At 63.4% G+C, this 20798-nt stretch overlaps 1 protein-coding gene across 3 annotated transcripts in view; it reads left to right on the top strand.

Moving 5' to 3' along the window:
- Positions 1-20798, top strand: part of MAD1L1 (mitotic arrest deficient 1 like 1) — a 319048-nt gene that overhangs the window by 57012 nt on the left and 241238 nt on the right. For 2 of the 3 annotated variants that reach the window (XM_032394012.1, XM_032394013.1), the window contains exon 10: positions 3667-3753. The exons of the other annotated variant lie outside the window; for it this stretch is intronic. In XM_032394012.1, coding sequence (XP_032249903.1) covers positions 3667-3753 — 87 coding nt within the window. The remainder of the gene's footprint in view (positions 1-3666; positions 3754-20798) is intronic. 3 annotated transcript variants of the gene reach the window in all.

Raw genomic sequence — 20798 nt, 5'->3', positions numbered from 1 at the left:
TTCCTGACAGGTCACCGTCCAGACCCTTCCTCCTGGCTCTCCCCTTTCCTGGCTTTATTTATTTTTTAAATATTTATTTATTTGAGAGAGAGAGAGTGCGCGTGCGCACACCCGTGCGAGCGGGAGCAGGGGCAGAGGGAGAGAGACTCTCAAGCAGACTCTGCAGCTGAGATCATGACCTGAGCCGAAATCAAGAGTTGGGCACTTAACCGACTGACCCACCCAGGTGCCCCTTCTTCTGGCTTTAGAGTGTCCACACACTGCACCACCCACCTCTGTCTCCTTTTTCTCACACAGAACATTCCGGAACCATTGCCCCAAATGCACTGTTTCTAACTAAATTCTCACACATTTTCTTTTTGATCAGCCCTGCAGGACTGAGGGTGTGTGCAGAATCCCAGGCAGGTTAACGTGTTGATTACTTATTTCGAGTCGGACCTCGTGTTCCTCATTTACACAGTGAGACGTCACACGCCGCGGTCTCTGTCACCCGCGTCCTGCCCCTGTCGAGTTACGTGGGTCGGCTCGTGTACCTTACAAACCGGGTGTAAAGGCTCCCGTCCCCTCCTGTGCCCGCGTGCGCTTAGTGAGTGCAGCAGGGTGGTCGGACAGCCGCGCTGCAGCAGGCCTGGGTCCTCGGGGTTTGGACATAACGCCAGAGGAGCCCCGTCGAGCTGGAGAGTCAGCTTGCAGGTGTCTGGACGGTGACCGAACCCGCACCGTCTCCTTCCTTGAAAGATGTCCCGCCTTTTCTCCGTCTCTGAGGGGAGAATGAGCTGGTGGGTGGGAGAGTCCTGAGTGTGGCCCGCTGGTTTTCTGTGCTTCGAGCTGCTCGGGGAAGCGGAGCCCTCGTGCTGGCGGGAGTGACCGGTCAGGGCCGCAGGTGTGGGGCCCCGCAGGCCACCGAGGGAAGGGCTGTGCTGTGGTGACGTGCCCGCGGCAGCTGCGGGCCAGCTGGGGCGGGCGGGGGTGGGCGCCGTGCCACGCAGCCTCCTCTTCTGGAATTGGGCACGTGGGGGAGGCAGGCCCTGCAGCCCACGTCCCTGCTCTGCGAGGAGGGGGGGCTCATCTGAATGGTGGCACCTGGGATTCGGGGGCTGGGACCGTGGCCAAGGACCAGCCCGCTGGAGGGCCTGCCGAGGCGTGTCAGCCAGATCCGTGGGGCTGTGCGCTGTGGTTTGTGCGGGGGACGCCCGCCCTCTCGGCCGCTCTGGGAGGGGCAGCACGAGCTCCGGTGACCTAGGCTGCGGACGTCCTGCCCCTCCGGCGAGTGGACCGTGTTTGCGTGGCCAGTGCTCTCGCTGGGGGAGGGGTGGGAAGTCGGTTTGCTGCTCGGTTCATTCGAATGTGGAGCCAGCCCCGTGATGGCCGCCCAGAAGTCGCACCGCGCTTGTGCGCCTGACGGCTTCTGTCTGAGCGTTTGTGCTGAGGGAGCGGACAGCCAGGTCGGAGTCCCGGCCCGGCCCTGCGTGCGTGTGCGGGCGCGGCCCCGGCGCACTGGCCTGGGAGGGGTTCCCAGGGGGCGCGGGGCCCCGCCGTCCGTGGGATGGAGTGTCTCACGGTGCGTTTTAAGTTTGCTTTTCTCCTGATTTGAAACGTTCCAATTTTCCCTCATTATGAAATTGTTTCATTTCAAATTATCTTCACTTCAGAGGAGATTGGCGAGCCCGGCGGAAAGCGAGTCTGCCTGCGCACTGTCTGACTCCTAGCTTTTGGGGGCTGATTTGGACCTCAGGGCACGAAGCTTGTTTCTGAATTGGCGTCACGTGCTCCTGACTCTGCCGAGTGGCCTCCAGATTTCTGGAAGGCTTCTACTTGGAGGGAACTGTAGGTCACCTGCCCTCGGTCACTGAGAACCCCTAGAGACTCAGTGGCCACCTGCTGATGGGTCCTCTCCCTGGGCCCTTCCCTCCGCTCAGGCCTGAGCAGATAGAGCCGGGCCGGAAGATGCGGCACCCACCTGCCTCCCCCACGAAGCGAGGTCCGGGGCGGGGCAGATGTGGATGTGCGGGCTGTCTGGTAGATTTGTTTTCATTAAACTCGTCCCACGGACTTAGTAACCGTTTGGGTACCCCTTTGACTGACACAGAGAAACAACAACTTGAATATCTCTAGAATGTTTCAGAAGAAAATATCTCTTGGCTTGAAAAGATTTCTTTATTTTTATGCCCATATGTTTAACTCCCCGAGGTTGGGAAGCTTGAGGAAGCTTCTAGGAAGAATGGGACCTGGCATTCAAAGCTGGCTCAAGCCCTTCTGTTGCTGGATTTCAGTCTTGCACAGGGTCCTTACGGATGGTCATCTGGTCTGGGGAGGAGCGCGGGAAGAAGTCTCTCCTGTGCCCAGTGGTTCCTGTAGGCCCAGGGAGGGGCTGTTGCTCAGGTGGCCGGGAGGGGTGTTTGTGAGGGCATCTGCGAGGGGGAGAGCCAGGGGGGCACCTGGGGGAGCACCTGCGGGAACACGTGCGGGAAGGGTGTGGACCGTAGAGGCCCAGGTGTGTGAGCATTTGGGGCGTGCGGGGTTTCAGATGGACTGCTGATGGGTCACAGGTGCTGGAGCTCCTGTTCAAGTGACGACGGACACCGTGAGACCCCGTGGCGAATGCAGAGGGGGGCAGGCGGGACGGGGAGTGGCCTGGGGGCATGACGGGAGGTCCCCTCTTCCAGGAAGCGCGGATTGTCCTGAGACCTCTTGAGGAAGAGCGCTGGGAGCACAGGGTGAACTAGCGCAGAGCTCGGGGGCGCTGCGGTGACATGTGTGTGTCCAGAGGCAAGGCTGTGGGAGGCGGAGCCCCTGGGGCCTGTTCCTGTGGCGGATGCTCCCGGAAGCCGGGCACTGTGGTGCCGCTGGAGGCCGGGGAGAGGGCCTTCGGACCCCGTGGTGACCGTAGCCAGTCCTGTGGCTCTGCGGCAGACTCTCTCCACCGAGGGCGTGTCTTGAGGGTGTAGCTTTGTCACAACCCCCGTGGCTCCTTCAGTGATGGAGGAGGCTGCGGCCCTGTGCTTGGCCCCTAGGCCTCGAGCTCGGCTGCCACCTGCAGGCCAGGGAGCCCCTTAGCTTGCATGCCACGTGCCGTGTGGGGACCGTGCCCGCCGCACTGGGTGTCGTAGTCTGTCGCTGGTGTTGTTGGCTCGGGTTCTGCTGCGTCCCAGTGTCGGGTTCTAAGGGGTCAGACGAGGTCAGCGCCGCTCAGGGGTGCATCGTGAGCCGCTGTGGACACCTGGGGCCTCTGTTTCCTCCTCTGTGAGGTGATGACAGTGGCCGCAGGGACGTGAGCCGAGGTGGGCAGTGTGGAGGGGTGTGAACACGACAGAGCAGCGTCCGTGGGGGCGCCTGCTGGGGCTTCTCTTCCTATTGCCGGTCCAGGGAGACGGGCACCCTCCACCTCACCTCCCCTTCCCTGCGGGCCGAGAGCGGCGGCTAGCTGTTGACCTGTTCTTACAGCTGAAACGAACTTGTGTCAAGTAAACATAATGTACCTGATACCACGTAGCCAGGGGCGGGCTGCGGTTCAAACCCAGGTCGCGGTGTGTGCACGGCGCGTGGGACGCGACCCGTCCCGGGTCTGTGACTCATGGGCGGCTGGCGTGGTCTTGGCCGTCCGGGGGCAGAATGAGGTCCCCCCCAGGGAGTGGCTGCCGCTGACACGTGTTCTTGATCCCACAGGACCCCGGAAGACCTGTCCAGGTTCATTGTTGACCTCCAGCAGCGAGAGGTGGTCTTGCAGGAGCGGAACAACACCATCACCAGCAGGTAGGCCTGGCGGCCCGGCTGTGCGCAAGATGCGTCTGCTTTGGAAAGGAGCCCAGCGCGTGTGTGTCCCCTGGGCGTGGCTCAGGAGCGGCTCTGCTTCACTGTCCCTTGGCCTCGGCCTGAGTGAGCGGGAGGGGTCGGTCTGGAGGGTGCAGGGTGCCCCACCTTTCTGCCCCGTGACCGTGACTGCCGAGGCGGCATGGTGCTGTCATCCCTGCCATGTGCCAGGCCACCTCTGCCTTCCTGATGCTTGGGGGCCACGAGAAGGACGTGCGCCTGGATTGGGGAACCCTGTCTTTGCTATGGCGTGGGCTCCCAGTGACCCCCTGATGGTGTGGAACCCGGCGCCCAGGGGGCAGCGTGTGCGTGTCCGTGTGCTCAGGAAGGTCCCCGCAGAGGAACAGAGATCGGGAAGACCTCGCCCAGGCTGCACAGTGAGGAAGGAGTCCCCTTCCCTGGCGGGAGGCCGGGAGGCCAGCCGCTGTGTGCTTTCTTGCCCGCTCGGTGTTAGGTCTTCCCTCCCAACCCCGTGGGGCCAGCGGTGCTCTGTCGTCTCGCTCTGTCCTGACACGACGCCACAGGGGAAGCGCTTGGTCCCACAAGCTGCCCCCATTCCACACCTCGGTCGCGAGTCCTGGCTCCCCAGGCTCCCTGTGCTTTGGCCCTGGTTGTCCCCCCACCCGTTTGCGGATTTGCTAGAATGACTCAGAATTCAGAAAATGCTTTATGTGCAATCACCGGTTGACAGCCAAGGTTGCAATCAGAGCAGCCAGATGGAGGAGATGCCTGGGGGGAGGGCTGGGGGCGAGAGCTTCCCTGTCCCCTGTGGGTGCACCCCCGCTCCCAGCACCTAGGTGTGTTGCCCAACTCAGAAGCTCTCTGAGCCCTGCTCTGGGGGGTTTTAGGGAGTTTCCATGCTTGATTAAGTTGTTGGCTGCTGGGGAAGAGCTCAGGCCCCCCCAGGCCCCCACCCCCACGGTGGGGGGGTGGACCTGGAGGTGGTTGATTGCTCTGGCCCCGCCTGCAGTCCCCTCATTAGCTCAAACGGACTGTGGTTGACAGGGGCTTGTTAGGAGTCACGCACTGCCCCTCTCACCTCAGAAACCCCAGGGGTCTTAGGAGCCCGTTGCCAGGAAAGTGGACAGAGAGCAAGTGCTTCTCCTTTAGGCTGCCTCTGGGCTCTCCCGGGTGGTCTGCCTCCTTTCTCCGGGGCCGAGTAGGCGGCTGCCCAGGCTGTGGGCGACACATCCGCAGGCCAGAGGAGAGGCCTTTTTCTTGGGTCTCCTCTTTGGAACGAGGAAGCCTTTCCTGGGACCGCGCTGCCGGCAGACCCCCATCCAGCCTCGTTGGCCGGGGGCAGCTCCAGGCAGGATGGGCTTGTCCTGAGGCTGCGGCCGGCCCACTTCCCGCTGGGCTCTCCGAGGGGCGGACAGCTGAGGGGGTCTGTGAGCAGCCGGCCTCAGCCTTCTGCGGACATAGTGTCTTAAGGATTCATTAGTAGCCAGGGGAAAGGATTTCTTATTTTGGGGGTTGATGTCACTTTGAAAATGGGCTTTTAGAAGCATCTGGTTATGTTGGACATAATCACGTCAACTTAGCTCAAAAACCTCGAACGATAAAATTGCCTTTTGCTTTCAAAGCTACTGTCAGATGAAACGGGTATTAAAAGTGATTTGAAATTAAAGCTTTTACATTTTTGCAGACGATCTTCTTCACTTTGCATTTGAAGCAGAATGAACCGTTAGAGGGAAGGAAACTTGCCTTTGTTTTTCTCAGGCCAAACCGTGAGGGGGCGGGAGGCCGGCGTCCGCGTGCGGGAGGCGGCGGCAGGAGCAGCTCCGTCCGCGGGGCCCCGGCAGCCCTCTGGCTCGCGGCTGCGCGCGGGGCCGGCCCTCCCATCTTCCCGATCTAGAGGGCCCCTGCGGTGGCTCCCTGCCCATCTCTCCGGACCCTTGGGCCCCCTCCGAGAGCGAGGGTGCGGCCTCGGGACCCCCCGAGGGCAAGCTCTGTGCCGTGGCTCTTGTGCGGGAGGTGAGGGGTGCTGGCCCACACGCCGCCACCGGGGCGACTGGCCTTTCGCAGCTTGGCCTGGCCCCGGGGGAGGGGCCAGAGCTGTCACCTCGTCCTGCAGAGGAGAGCTTGGGCTCAGAGGGCCGGAGGGCTCAGGCGAGAAGGGAGGCCAGGCAGCTCCCACCACGCTCACATGGGACAGATGGCTGGCAGGGACCCTGTGACGCGAGGCCCTTCCTGACCAGCACGGAGAGGGCTTGTGTGTCCGGCGTCCCTTCACGCTGGCCGGCTGTTGGGCAGCTGCGGGTCCCGTGGGCAGGAAAGTGACGTGGCCTAGCTGTGGCCTTCTGCGTGGAGGGCCAGGAGCCGCCTTCATTCCTGCACATCTTCACAGGCGGGTGAGCAGGAATTGAGGGCAGCTGCGAAGAGGCAGTTGGCTAGAGGGCGAGCACGAGGGGTCTGGCAGGCCCTGGCACGGGGAGGGCGCTCCTGCTCACACAGAGCAGGGGACCCAGCGCCCCGAAGCCGTGGCCCCAGGCGGGAGAGTAGGCCCTGTGGGTTTGGTCTCCAGGCATTTATTCTGGTCTGTCCCTTGCCGGGTCCTTCCGTGGTGGCCTCCGCTCAGGCACTCCAGCTCATTCAGGGAAGGATCTGTGCTGCGCCTCGCCTGGGAAGGTGAGGGGAGAGCAGACTCGAGCTGCTGGCCGGCCGGCCGCCCCCTGGAGCGGAGCTGAGCGTCCCCACGCCTCGCTCTGGGTGCCCCTGGTTCTGCACCGCCATCCGCCTGACTGGGATTTGTACCTTCCTCGATGTTTGTGCCCACAGACTTCTGGAGGCTGCAAGGCGAGTGGTGGCTGGGGCTTCAGGCGGGAACCTTCCAGAGTCTTCCAGGTAGCAGGGGGGGCGGAGGCGTGTTCTTCTTGCGGAGGGTAGGGATGAACTTCCGTGCTAGCTTTGTGCACAATTACCCGAGTTCTGAGCTCTGATTTCCTCCTGTCAGAGTGGGGCTCGTGTCTGTCATGAGGCTCGTTCTGAGGGCGCAGCGAGATGTGGTCTGTGCCCCGTGGCTGGTAGCGCCCCGGAGACGCCGGTGGCGGGAGCTGTCTTTCCGAGAACCCTCTGTGCCGTGGGGCCAGGAGGCGGGCATGGGTCTGTTCGGCAGCGCGGGGCGGCCATGGGGCGTCCTTTCCCTCACGGGGGTGTTGGGAGCCCGCAGGCCAGGCTGCCTGCCTCGTCCCTTCCACGGTCGTGCTCGGACACTCCAGGGCCCCCTCGGCCGCTGCTGACAGGAGCTTGATTACAGCACAGGGACCTTTGCCTTTTGTCACTGCGGCCGCGGATTCAGTTTCCGTTCTTGGAGCCTGGAGGCTGATGCGCTTCCGCCCCCCGGCTGTGTGCTGGGGAAGTGGTGACTGGAGCATCGGGGTGCATCCTCTGTCCCCGTGCCCCGCCGTGGTCCTCACCGGAGGACCTCCCCAAGGGCCCAGCACCCCGTCCGCGTCCTGCTCACTGCTCGCAGCCGGCTTCTGGAGCCAGGCCGTGGACGGGAGGCTGCATTCCTTCGAGGCCCGGACCCTGGCCAGGCTGGCGTCTGTCAGACTGTGACGTGCTCCGAGGGCGTCTTGAACGAGAAGTGGGAGATGAGGGGCAGCACTTTGTGGGGCCGTGCCATCTGGGGTTGCCGTGCTTTGCCGGAAACGAGGCCTCACGCTGGAGAGTGGGTGACAGAGCAGAGCCAGGCCCTGGGGTGCGGGTTCCCCTCCCGTACGCATGGTGGCGGCGGGAGCGTCTCCGTGCTCAGTGCTGCGCACACAGCGTCTCCCCCGAAAGTCCGCGGCGGGTGCGGCCATGTCCTCTGCGCGGCAGAGACGCCTGAGCCCCCGGGAGACAGCTGTGGCGTCGCCGCGTGGCTTACCTGAGCGTGGAGCCTGCGCCCCTGCCAAGGGCTTGACGTGGCTGCAGAGGGGCCGCTTCTCACTCATTTCTCTGCTGCGGTGGGGACGTGGCTCGTGGGCCCTCCGTGCGGCGTAGGGCCGGCCCGCCGTCCTTGGTGAGGACTTAAGGGAGAACCCGCCGTATAGGTGAGTGGGGAGAAAAGCAGGTCCGGGGGAGCTCTTCGCATCTTTGTCTGCCCCTGGCCCTCGAGAACCAGCCCCGCACCCCCCGCTCTGCACGCTGCTGCTGGTGGGCCCGCGGCCTCGGGCGGATGAGTCCCCGGCTCCGGGCTGCCCCGTCACTGCAGGCTGAAGCTCGCATTTGCCTCCCCTGGGTGAGAGCTGCCTCACAAGAGCCCTTGGTCTCGGGGGTCGGGGGTCGCGAGCCCTGACACCCCTGAGGTCCCAGTCTGGCCGTGGACCGCCCGCGGGTCTTCCCTTGCTGCCGCCACCGCGGCGAGCATCCTGGGCCATGACTGGGGACGCCTGGGGCCCTGGCAGCCTTTGGAGGAGGCCGCTGCTTGGTGAAGGGGACTTGAATGAATGGTGGGAGGGCAGTCCTTGCCCACGCCGCCCATCCCCGTCTCCGAGAGGTGGTGCCCTTGGCTGGGCGTCTTCCCGGCAGCCGGCAGGTTGATGGGTTCTCTGTCATCCCCGAGGGGGAGTTAAGATCAGTGTACGGGTCATAATTCTTCATGTGGCTCTTTTCCTGCTGTTTGTCCACAGCATTTAGGCCGTCCTCGCAGACCGTCTGGAGTATGATTAGGCCTTGTCACCTTTGTCACCCTGTGTCTGTGTGAGTTACGGTGCTCTCAAGCCGTCCTGAGGCCAGCAAGGCCGGTGACGGCCACAGAAGATTCATGTAGACCGAGGACCTGTTCTCTGTGCGTCGGGGTGGAGTTCACGCTGCGCTTGGAGCGCCAGCGGGTCTCTGGCTCTAGCTCAGGCTGGCCTGCCGCTGAGTCGTTGTGTGTCCTTGGACAGAAGAATCAGCCTCTGCCTCACTTGTCAGGACGGGGATGGTGATAACTGTCCCGGGACCGTTGAGCGCTAAGGAAGGAGGCTTTGTCAGCATCGGATACCCGTGCCTGGCGAGGGAACAGGGCAGGAGCGGCCTCTGCGGTAGTTGAGGGCATGGTGGTGTGAGCATCTCCTGTGTGTGGCCAGAGAAGGCCCGGAGGGGCTGGACTTGGGTCTGGTGTGCAGGACAGTGACGTCGGGTGGGAGAACAAGCCGGGGGGCTGGGGGGTAACCGTGAGAGCACGAGGAACGGCACGAGCTTCTCTGTGTGTTGATGGAGGGCGACCGGGAAATTGCTTTGGACATTGTGTGTTGGGGCGCCCGTGAGGTCGGAGAGGTTGTGGACAGTCAGAGACGTAGGCGCTCACAGCGTCTCCTGCGGACTCTGTCCCGGGCCTGTGGGCACCCGAGCAGGGCCGAGGTCCCGCATGGCCTGGAGCCAGCTCGAGTCCTGTTGGCGCTCCCACTCAGAGCTCCAGCATCTGTCCCGCGAGGCCTGGTCGCTCTGCTTGGGGCTTCTGCTCTGATACGTCCTGGTCAGCGAGGTGGCCCTGGCGTGCGCCTGCTCTCGTGCCCAAGGGCCAGGGATGGTGGAGGACGCGGGTGAGGTGCTGCTCAGCACGTGTGTGTTGGCTGAAGGGATGAACGAAGCACCGACTGAAGAGGCACAGTGACGGACTGCTGACCGGGTGAGCCCTGTGGGGCGGGCGTCTGTGCCAGGCCGGTCACAGGGCCGCCAGCTGGGCTCCAGGTGCCACCTGCTGGGCTGGCTGGCGCGCTTCCTCTCACGAGGCGGGCCTGGCTTCGCCTCATCCATCTGTGCTCCGCCACCCTGTGCCGGGCTCCAGTTCCGTGGGCCCCCGGGGGCTCCGTGCTCACCTGGCTGATCACCCACAGCTGTGTCCCGCTCTCAGGTCTCACGCTGGTCTTAACCATCACTGTCTCTGCAGGAGCGGGTCCCGGGGCTTTTCAGCGACGCGGACCGGGGCCCTGCTGGTCTGGCCAGCTCCCGGTGCTGCTCCGTGTAAGTGGGCTTTGGCGGGAGGTGTTGAGCCAGCCTGTGTCTGAGGGCTTGTCTTCGTGCATTCCTCGGTGGCAGTCCGTGGTGGGGCTTCTGTTCCAGAGATACAGGCACGTGGCTGTGAGCTCGGTGACTCCACAGACCAGCGCCCCTTCCTCAGGCCGGGCCGGGCTCCATCAGCTTCTGCTGGTCACATTGCTCACGCGGCATGAGGCCCAGAGTCGTGCTGTGAGCATGCTGTTCTGGCCGTGGGGGCAGCGAGACCCGTGTCGCTGTCTCTGTGGGGATGGGGGTTGCCCAGTGGGTGAGGCGCAGTGTCAGGGGCTCACACTTGGAGCTTTGTCCCTGCACCTTACCCCCTTTATTGGAGGGAGTAACGAGATCTGGGGAAGCTCCAACCTTTCTGGAGCCTGCGAATTAGTCACAGTGACGTTTGTTCTTGTGCTGACTGTCTCCTGGGGCCCTTGGGAATCTGTGAGGGAGTTAGTGCTTGTGGCCATCTTGCTCGGTTGCTTACTTCTGTGCAGAGGTCAGACCCAGTCTTCTGCTGTAGACCATGCTGTCTGGGGCAGAAACCATCAGTCTAGGGTGGATGGGCCCTCTGTCTGGCATAGACTGCGCCGTCTGTCTGGTGTAGATGGGCCGTCTGTCTGGTGTAGACCGCACCACGTGGGGTAGGCGGGCCCTCTGTCTGGCTTGGGTCTGCCGTCTGTGCCGGGTGGACCGCGCCGTCTGTCTGGTGTGGACGGGTCTGTCTGGCTTAGGCCGGCCATCTGGCAGGATTTCCTGCGAGGCTGTCCTCCGTCTGTGCTGTTGAGTCCCGTAGGCACTGGCCACGTGTAGCCTTTGAGCCCTTGAACTGTGGCCAGTGTGGATGAAGAGCCGCATGTGTCATGTAACATCAAGCTTGGTTAGTGGCTTCCGTACGTGGCTGTGTGGTCTTAGTCCAGTGTCCAAGGTTCAGCTCTGGGACTGGTTCTTGAGGGTCCCTGTCGTCTGTAACACGGAGACCGTAGCAGGTGCAGTGGACGGTCTGGCTCCTCGTGGGGTCGGTACGAGCGTTAGCTGAGATAATATACCTAAGTCCCTATTTCGGGTCCTCGCTGATGAGGCAGCGGTCAGTATGTGGCCGGTGCTGTTACCGTGTGCGCCCAGCGTCACCGGCAGCCCTGTCGTCCTGTGGCGATGATGACAGTCCTGGCACACGAGAGCTCGTGAGCCTCTGGGCGCTGCGTTCCTCAGGCCCTTCCTCTGCTGGGTGCACTCTGTCCCTCGCCCACGTGGGCTGTGCTGGGCGTGGTCGCTCTGGGTCTGGCCACATCCAGCCCCGTCAGCCTTCAGGGCGTGGCCTGGCTCCCCTCTCACTGGGCCGTGCCCCTGCTTCTGCTCCCGTTTCCACCTGTGTGGGGGAGGGGGCCAAGGGGACGCCTCGGGGTGGCCTGGCTGCAGTTGGAAGGACGCCATTGTGTGCGAAGCCCCCAGCCCCTTCTGATGCTGGCTGCCCTTCTCCTGTGGCCCCCACGCCCTGGTCCCTCCCCCAGCCTCCCTGGGAGCAGCCTGAGCTCCAGACCCTGTGCATTCACGACCGTGCTTCGTTCCAGCACGGCCTGCCCTGGCTCGGCGAGGGTTCCACGGGCCAGGAGTCAGCCTGGGCGCCGCGCTCGTGGGCGCTGCACGGTGTCCGGCTGCCGTGCCTCAGGTCTGCGTGTGCGGCCCAGGGCGGGGGCCCCGCTGCCGGCTGCCATGACTGCCAGCGTGTGCTCCCCTCCCGCGCTCCGCGGAGCTCCTTATGCCCCCCGTGTTCGTGACTCCACGGCTCTCCCACCACTGCCACCGTTTCCTTCAGTGGATGAGCATTCGCAGCATTTCCCACTCTCGCTGCCTCTGCCATCCATACAGCCCTCCCTTGGTGTCCGGCCCCCGCCGACCCCCCCACCCCTCCCCCGTTTCCACCGCCTCTGCCGCACGGGCCTCCTTCAGCAGCGGGACGTGCTGTCCCCACCGCTGTCCCTGCTGGCCCTGGCACTGTGCTCAGGCCTTGGCTGCATTTGAATTTCTCTGTGGCTTCGGCTGACTCCCACCTCGGGGAGGCTTCCCGTTCGATTGTGTGTCGCGTCAGTGTGTCTGAATCATGCGCTTGCTGGTTTTGATAAGGAAGATCTGTGTCCTGAGATGGCCGACCGAGCCAGCGCGAGAGTCGCAGGCCTTGCCCTGGGGCTCTTCCGGGGTCTTCGCCCTGCTCTGCTTCCCGCGTGCGCCCATCCGGGTCCTTCTCCCCCCCCCCCCCCCCCCCCCCCGCTCCACGCATGCGCCAAAAGTGCTAAGTATGCGGAAGTAGAAGTGTATACATTGCCCCCTTTGTGCTCGGGGCTCAGACCTTTGGAGACCACGCTCCTCTGAGCCCGCCGGAGTTAAATAAACCTCCTGTCCTTCAGGATCTCCGGGTGCCGCTTGGTTCTTCCGTCGGGCGATCCAGTCCGGGTTCCGTAACAGTTTAACTTGTCCTGGCACGGGGACCGTGTCTGGTGGTTGGGGCCACCGCTGTGGTTCTGGCCAGAATGACCTGGAGTGCGCAGGCCTCACACGTTCACCTGTCCGTGGCCCTCACGGCAGGTGGTTATTTCGGCTCTGCCTGCAGAGCGCACCCAGAATGTAAGTGGTGACCCTGCGGGCGCTAGCCGCGTCCCCACCGCCTTGCCGTGAGGATGTCCCCAGCAGCGCTCCCTGCCCCGCGGCGTCTGTCTGCGGAGGGGCCTCTTGAGATGGGCGTCAGACCGTCTCTTGGGCGCCTGAGGGGTATGGGACCTTCTGGGGCGTCCGGTGTCACTCTGTTGCTGCCCTCGGGGCCTTGCCTCGCTCACCCGTCCTTGTCACCGTCGTGTCACCCCTCCCTGTGCCCTGGGCCTCCCCTTCCTCACGCTTCTCAGCTGTGTCAGGAGGCCACCTGGCTCCTCTCTGTTCTGGAACATTCTAGCTGTGCTCCCTGACGGAGGGCTGCTGCTTCTGCTCTTCCTGACGGCATCTCCTCCTGTGGGAGAGGCCGTCCCCCCGGCTGCCACCCTTCCCCTGCCTCCGGGTCTTGTTGCTGTGCTCTTCCGGGCCCTGATCTGATGCGTTGAGGGGCTGCTTGATGTGTTTATGGTGCATTTCTCCGTCAGAGTGTAAGCTATACGCGGGCGCAGGGGCTGTGAGCACAGGACCCGTGCCCAGCACACGTTTGTTGAGTGAAGAATAAGTGTCTTTTTCTCTCTCCCTAGGATACGCCGTCAAGTCCCTGAGCTGCGTGTCTCTGTGGGTTCTCCTGTCCTCATCCCTGCCTGGCAAGGCCTGGGGGTCAGCGGGACGTCCCCCGGCAGTGCCCCTGTCCTCGTTCTTGCCAGGAATAGGGGGCAGATGGGGCATCACTCACTGGTGACCCAGGAGCACGGACTGGGGCCTCCACTTCTTGCCATTCCTTCATTGAGCCCTCCCTCTCCGAATCCATGGCCTGTTGGCCAGATGCCACAGCCATGGAGGTGGATGCGTCGGCCCCTGGCCTGCCCACAGCTGGCCTGGCATTGGCCCCCTGGCTGCCGGCACCCCATCTTGGCGGTGGTGTCGCCAGTCCTCAGCGCGGTCTGCTCTGCCTCCCGCTGTGGCAGGGGAACAGCTTACAACCGTTCACGCGCCGTCTGTGGGAGGGTACACGCCGCTGCTTTGCTCTGTACCGAGGGGTGGGTTTTATAGTCCGTCTCGTGGCAGCTGGGAAGGCTCTTCCTGCTCCAGGTATGTGGCTGGTGTCCGCAGGGCGGCTGTGACCCATGTGTCCTTCTGTGCAGGTGGGTGTCATCACCGAGATCGCAGCTCTGAGAAGCATCACGTGCTTTACCCCGGGCTACCTGAGCCTCCAGGAGCGCCGGCCGCGAGCAGGAGAACACGATGTGGGGGCGGGGCCGGGGCGTGTGTGCGCACCTGTCCACGCGCACCTGTTCTCGTGCTGACGCAGAGGCTCTGAGAAGGAAAAAGGTGATGTTTGGAGAGAGACATAGTTGCTTTCTGGCCGCGAGGTGGATCGGGATTGTTTCTAGGGGCAAGTAGTTTTTCAGTCAGATCTGGCCAGAACTGTGAAAAACAACAAAAACAATTACCCAAGAACAGCATACGTGAGGGCTGAGGGTGGCTGCGTGCCTGGCCTGCTGCGTGGGCCCCTCCCTTCTGTCCCGGGAAGACCTCGGCTGGGGTCTCCTCCAGCCCCTGGCCCATACACTGTAGTCGGGTGCTGAGTCCTGCGTGTGCAGCTGAGGGGCTTCTGGCTCTGGGGACCCTGCCGTGGTTTCTGTGTCCTGCTCCTGTCCCCAACCACCCCCCGAGTCACCCGCGGGCTGGCCCTAGCTGGACGTGCGTCCACTGGGGTCGGGGAGCCTTGCTGCCCAAGCCAGATTGATGACTGTGGAGGTAGGGCCTGAGTCTCGGCCCACGTGGGTCAAGGCTTTCTGCACAGGCTTCATTTTCTTTATATCCCAAGTGGGGTCATGACAGTGGCTACTTCCTAGAGCGCCGAGCATGGCACCTGGCCGGCTGTCCGCTCAGGACGGTCTCGTGTCTGGCACGTGCATGCTAACACGGGCCTGTCTTCTTCCCTCAGCTGTGCCATGTGGGTGGAGCCGTGGCCGCAACCCAGTGCTCTGTCTCGGGAGGGGACATCAGGACGGGGCCCTCGAGGCAGTTGGGGTGGAGTGGGGTGTCCGCATGGGACTGATACCCTCCTGCTGCGCGGGGTCAGCCTGGTGGCTCCCGGCCAACTGCTCGGCTGCCCCTCACTTTGCCTCTCAGATCCCCTCCCTTCTTGCTTGGCTCTTCTAGCAGCAAAGAGAGAACCCGGGAACCCCTGTGACCGTCGCGGCTGAGTGGAGGGACCCGGGCCTTCCCGCCATCTGGGCCCGAAGGGTGCTGGCACCTGCCTGCTGTGCCCGTGTTCGACGTGAGGTGGTGCCCGCAGCACTCGCAGCCTTCCTCCCGCTCAGTCCTCCGAGCCTCCTCTGCGGCCTCCGCAGCGGGAGCGCTGCTCCCAAGCCTATAAATTCTGGGGCCATTTAGGGAGGGGGAGGGAAGGAGGGGAGAGCGCGAGGGCTCAGCGCTGGAGGTGAGCTGGGTGCCGGCTTCTGCTCGCCTCTTCTTGAGCAGCAGATCCTGGGTTTTCTGGTCGTCTCCTGACCAGTGTTGGTGAGACCCACGGGGTGGGCACCTCGAGACCTCGTGGGTGGGCACAGGCCTTCCACTGACGCCTCTCCAGCTCGGCCCGGGGTGTGTGGGAGTCGCCCTCATCATCTGGACTGTCGCCGTCTGGCTTCTGTCCCTGAGACCAAGCCCCCTCTCCCCTAGGAGAGAGCCCAGTCTGTCTGGGGTCCTGAGGGAAGTCTGGGCTCGTTGGCAGACATCGCTCGCTGGGTTTCCTGGCGGTGCCAGCCTGGCACAGGGTGGCTGCAGGCAAAGGGGCAGGTCTAGGAGAGCGGCCTCGGGCGGGCGAGTCGAGCTCCTGGGCCGTGGACCGTGCCGTTTAAAGACTAAGACTTCTGACAAGCTGGATGGCTGGCCCGTGCTTTGTCGTAAGAGAACAGTAGTTCTCACGGGCCGTGTGCGTGCAGGTGTGGGGTGGGCAGGGTGTGGTCAGGGCATGGGTGTAGGGCAGAGTGTGGGCAGAGCCATGGTCGGCGCCCTCTGGGGGCTGGGGACCTCGCTGGCTCCTCTGCCGTGTGGCCTCCGTGGTGTGACCTCCGAATCGTCACGTGGCCCCGTAAGCGTATAGAATCACCCGTGACGTTTATTTTTTATTTTTTATTTTTTTTAAATGTTTTATTTATTTATTCATGAGAGTCAGAGAGAGAGAGAGAGAGAGAAGCAGAGGCAGAGGGAGAAGCAGGCTTCCCGCAGAGCAGGGAGCCCGACGCAGGGCTCGATCCCAGGACCCTGGGACCATGACCTGAGCTGAAGGCAGCCACTTAACCATCTGAGCCACCCAGGCGCCCCTCACCCGTGACGTTTAAATGCAGGTTCTGGGCTAGCAGGTGCCGCACCTGCGACCAGCTGCCAGGACCACAGTCGTGGAGTAGCCAGAACTCCCACTCTGCCTCAGTTCCTCCTTCTGTCAGCAGAGCGGCCTGGTCCCTGCTCTCTGCTCAGGAGCTCATCAGAAGGTCCCCGACGTCCTGTGAGCTCCAGGGACAGAGGGCGGCAGGATTTGCTGTAGGAGGACTAGCTTTGTTGTGTTGGGAGTCATCAGCCTTGTGCTTCTGGGGCCCTCCCTTGTGGATGCACTCAGGTGTGCTGCCTGGAGGTGGCGTGTGTGTGTGTGTGTGTGTGTGTGACCGCAGGCCTTGCCAGCCGAGGTCTGTGGCCGACCTCCGGGCCCTTCGCTCCACATGCAGAGCTGATGGTTCTGAGCCTCCGGATGGACTCTGCTAGGCAGTCGCTCCACATGCAGAGCTGATGGTTCTGAGCCTCCGGATGGACTCTGCTAGGCGCGTCTGCCCAGTTGGTGTGTACCTGCATCCCCTGCTGCTGGGCCGGCAGGTTACCCTGTGCCTGGGGCTCCTGAATCCGAGGCTTACCTGCTCTGTCCTTGGGAGACAGAGCCTGTCCTTGCTGGGCTGTCCGGCGGAGGGAGAGCTCCACGCTCTTCTTCAGGCCCCTTCAGTGTGCCCTGCCCCGGGGCGTGTGCAGCTTGAGGTTGTGCGGGCAGGGACACAAAGTTTGTCCCCGTGGGGCTGCAGGGGAGGGAGTGGTAGAGTGCTGGTTGCGGGCAGGGTGTGGGCAGGGCGTGGGATGGGCAGAGTGTGGGCAGGGCAGAATGTAGGCAGGGCAGGGGGTGGGGTGTTCATGGCATGGGGTGGGCAGGGTGTAGGCGCAGGGCAGGGCGTGGGCACGGTGTGGGGTGGGCAGGGCAGGGTGTGGGCAGAGCGTGGGCACGGTGTGGGGTGGGCAGGGCGTAGGTGCAGGGCGTGGGTATAGGGCAGAGTGTGGGCAGAGCATGGGCAGGGTGTGATGTGGGCAGGGCATGGGATGGGGTGGGCAGGGCGTGGGGTGGTGTGGGCAGGGCATGGTGTGGGCAGGGCGTGGGGTGGGCAGGGCGTGGGCGCAGTGCAGGGTGTGGGCAGGGCATGAGGTGGGCAGTGCGTGGGTGCAGGGCAGGGTGTGGGCAGGATGTGGGCATGGTGTGTGGGCAGGGCATGGGGTGGGGTGGGCAGTGTGTATGGTGTGTGGGCAGGGCATGGGGTGGGGTGGGCAGTGTGTGGGTGCAGGGCAGGGTATGGGCAGGGCGTGGGGTGGGGTAAGCAGGGCATGGGGTGGGCAGGGCATGGGTGCAGGGCAGGATGTGGGCATGGTGTGTGGGCAGGGCGTGGGCGCAGGGCAGGATGTGGGCATGGTGTGCGGGCAGGGCGTGGGGTGGGGTGGGCAGGGCGTGGGCACAGGGCAGGGCTCTGCTGCTCCTCTGGGCTGAGCCGTCCCGTGATCTCTGCTGTGGCAGCCCGCTCGCCTCATCTCTTGTCAGCAAGAGGAGATGCCATTAATACATCACGCCCAGACTGTTTTCTTATGTGTTTTGCATTTCCATATTTAAAAGGGAATTTGCATATTCATGGTCTTTTAAATAAGTTTTATTGTTCAGGGATGTGGAAGTGGATAAAATGTGAAACTCCTCCTTTTATTCAAGCGCTGGAAGGAATTTTCATCCCCCAAATGAAATCCGTTTCTGGGCGGTTAGTTCTGTAGCCATCGCTGTAGGAAAATTACCCTGGAAGCGAGGGTGTCCCGGGTTCAGGGGGCCGTGCCCTGGGCAGAGACTGGGCAGGGTGGGGCCCTGGCCTGTTCCGCAGTCTGCAGCCAGGCTCAGGTGTCGTCCCCCCCGGGGGGGTGTGGGGAGGGACAGGCACCTGCCCTCTCTCCCCGGGTCTCTCCCAGCTGGGACCTTGCCTTCCTCTGGGAGCCGGGACGAGGTCACTCATGTCCCAGTGGAGGCAGAACATCAGGTAGACAGGGCTCTGGGTTCCGGAAGGGGCTGAGCCTTCCCTGTGGACCCGGCAGCCTCACTCCCTGGTCCAGGTGCCCCCTCACTGTGCGTGGGGGAGGTGTCCCGTCAAGGAGGCGCTGTGTCAGCTGTGGACGCAGGACCAGGGCCCGGGCCCGGGGGAGACAGCACGGCGTGCCCCGTGCACGGCTGCCAGCCTGGGACGGGGCAGAGCCGGCCGCTCTCCCCATCGTCCTCTCTGCGGGGAGCCGTTATTGCAGGGGTGCGTGAGGTGCTGGCCTGGGGCTGGTCGAAGACCTGCGGGTATTTTCATTTCTCTGTGTTTGGGCCAAGCTTCCGGGACGTTTGGGTCGGGGGGAGCTGAGTGGAGACCCCGAGCGCCGGTAAGCAGTGGGGCGCCCGGGATGCCCTTGGCTTTGGGGTATTGCGTGGAAGCCAAGCTTGGCTCCTGGAGAGGAGCGGGTACTTCGGGGCCGTTGAGGGCTTCAGAACCCACAGAAATGTGGCCGCAGTGGCCTCCCGTGTAGTTCCGTGTGTCGTGGAGGAGCCAAATGAGGGCTCTTTGGAGTCCAAGTAATAGAGCCGCAATCTGGAAGGTCCTTGGAGCAGCCGGGGAGACTGAACGGAGCAGGGAGGCTTTGTTCAGCTCCGACCTGGGTTACTGATGGAACCAGCCTGGAACGCAGAGCTTCCTGCTCGTTGGACTCTTGATTGTTTTAACATGACTTTTTTTTTTCATCTCAGAGAGGCCTTGGTAAGTAGCACACAGGCCTGGAACGCACAATGATGAAGTTCACAAGCGTTGACGTAGTCAGACGCACGGGGCAGAAACTCAGCAAAGCCAGGAATGAGGTCTTACCGTGTGTCGTTTCGTCTCTAAGTATTGCTGAGCGTGAACCTGGGACACAGGGTCGCCCGCACGGCTCTGCTTCATTGAGGCTGGGCTGCTGAGGACGGCGGCCACCCTCCCGTCATGGGGAGTGCAGTGAGCGCCGGCCGCTTCTGTCCGGGTGGCCGTCCCCTCGTAACCAGGACTCGTGGACACAGCCACAGAAGGTACGGGTGTTGGATCTCCCCACACCGAGACCCTCACCCTGTCCCATACTGGAACTCGCTTGGGCTGGGGTCTCTGGCTGAAGGGACCTCGTCCGGTTTCTCCCTGTGGCTGGTGGGGGCTCGCAGGGTGTGTCCTTCGTCCCGCCAGCCTCCGGCAGTATTTGAATGACGGTCTTTCCTCGCACTTTTCTGTTGGCTTCCATGTGCTCAGGGCACGCACAGAGATGGGGCCGGGGTAGACTCCCACGGCCACAAACCCTGTGGCCAAGGCCAAGGGCTGCATTGGCTGGGGGCACAGGGGACCCCGGCGCACACCTTTGTTGGCCAGCCATGTCTACAGACCTGTGACCTTGGGGTGGAAGGGCTGACCTGTGGGCTGGTGGGTTACCAGCAGGTCTTTGCCCAACCCCAGGCCAGCACCTCACACATCCCTACAGTGGCCCCACTCGCTGAGGGTGTTGGGTGACAGCCCTGAGCTCACACCAGGGGTCGTCACAAGTCATGCTGCCCAGCGGTGGAGCCAGCCCCTGGTGCGCACTCCCCACGACCCCGGCTCAGGCTCACAGCCACCGTGTAGGGTGCTAGCAGGGCACCGAGCAGCATGACCCTCACCCGCAGTCCTCTCCAGTCTACAGGGGTCCGACCGTGCATGTGGGGAGATGGGGCTGAGGCACTCGCTGTCTGTCCTCGTGCTGGAACGGTGTCTTGGTGACAGGGAACCTGTCTCACCTGGGGCCAGGCTCTGGGGCCTCTTACTGAACACTGAACCCAAGATTCTAGGTGCTTCCATTCCATCAGGCTCTCCATCAGATTCTCTGTCTGGACAGTCAGGTTGATGCTCCCTGCTTTGCAAGTTCATTGGAGAATTGGAAATGGTGGGGATTGTTGACCCTGCGCCCGTGGTCAGTGGGCGGCCGCCACGGCTGTCCTGAGCGGGGTTTGTGGTCTCTGGCCTTACGCTGGCTCTGCCCCATCTGTGGCAGAGGCTTGGTTTCGGCTTTCCTGCGGCGTCTTTGAGGCCCACGGTGGTCCTCGCAGCTCTGACTCAGCCCCAGGGCTCCGCGATGTTGGGATGGGGGGTGGAGACAGAGCGAGGGGACATGGACGTCGTCGGTGAGGCCCAGTGGGCCAGCCCGCAGTGGCTTCCTCGCCTGGGATTTGACTTTATCTTCAGAAGTGGGAAATGGCGACTTGGCCGTTTATGTCCCAGGCCCTCGCCTCTCAGTGTAGTTTTTCCTCCCTTTTGTCAGTAAGTCTATTTTAACCTCTGCCTGCTGCAGCGCTTCTCTCCATGGCTGGTTGGTCACAGCCGCAGGGGCCTGGGACATGCGTGCACCCGCGGGGACCCCATCCGTCTCCCGTCCGCTGGGAGTGCCGCGAGCTGGGTGGCCGGCCTGCGCAGAGACGGCCAGCAGGACGACTTGGGAAAAGTGTCTGTGGGGAGCTTCCCTCTGGGGCGACAGCCTGTCCCAGCCCTTTCCTCCTTCCAGAAGCCTGGTTCAACTGCCCATGTCCTCTCAGCTCCATGGCGGGGGCTTTTTAAACCAGAGGCTGTGACGTGTTTCTCTCCTGCCCCCCAAAAACTCTTAGGTGGTGTTGGTCCCTCGGAGCTGCTTTGGGGGGCAGTGTGGCGCGTGGCCAGAGCAGAGGGGCACAGGCCTGGTCCGGTCCCGGCCCTCGCCTCGTCAGCGGGGTGAGGGCAGCACGTGTGGTCCCGGACGAGGACGCACGTGCCCGTCTCAGCACCGATGGTGGCTGCCAGGGCTGTGGCTGCATTGGGACCGTGCGCCGCCCCCGCTCCAGGCCTGCTTGCGTTCCCTCAGTGGATGCGCCAGGCCGCTGGGGTGCGGTTTGGAAACCCTAGCCCAGGAGAACGGTCCCGGAGCATGCTCCCGTTTCCAGGTTCAGGGCCGGGAGTCAGCCTTGTGTGTCAGGGCCTGCAAGGGCACTCGGAGCGCCCCTGGGACCCCAGGAAGGCTGGTCTTTTCCTGGCTGAGGT

Source organism: Phoca vitulina, unplaced genomic scaffold (genome assembly GCF_004348235.1).
Source record: "Phoca vitulina isolate PV1807 unplaced genomic scaffold, GSC_HSeal_1.0 scaffold79, whole genome shotgun sequence".
NCBI lineage: Eukaryota > Metazoa > Chordata > Mammalia > Carnivora > Phocidae > Phoca > Phoca vitulina.
This window is presented reverse-complemented; position numbering and strand designations above follow the sequence as displayed.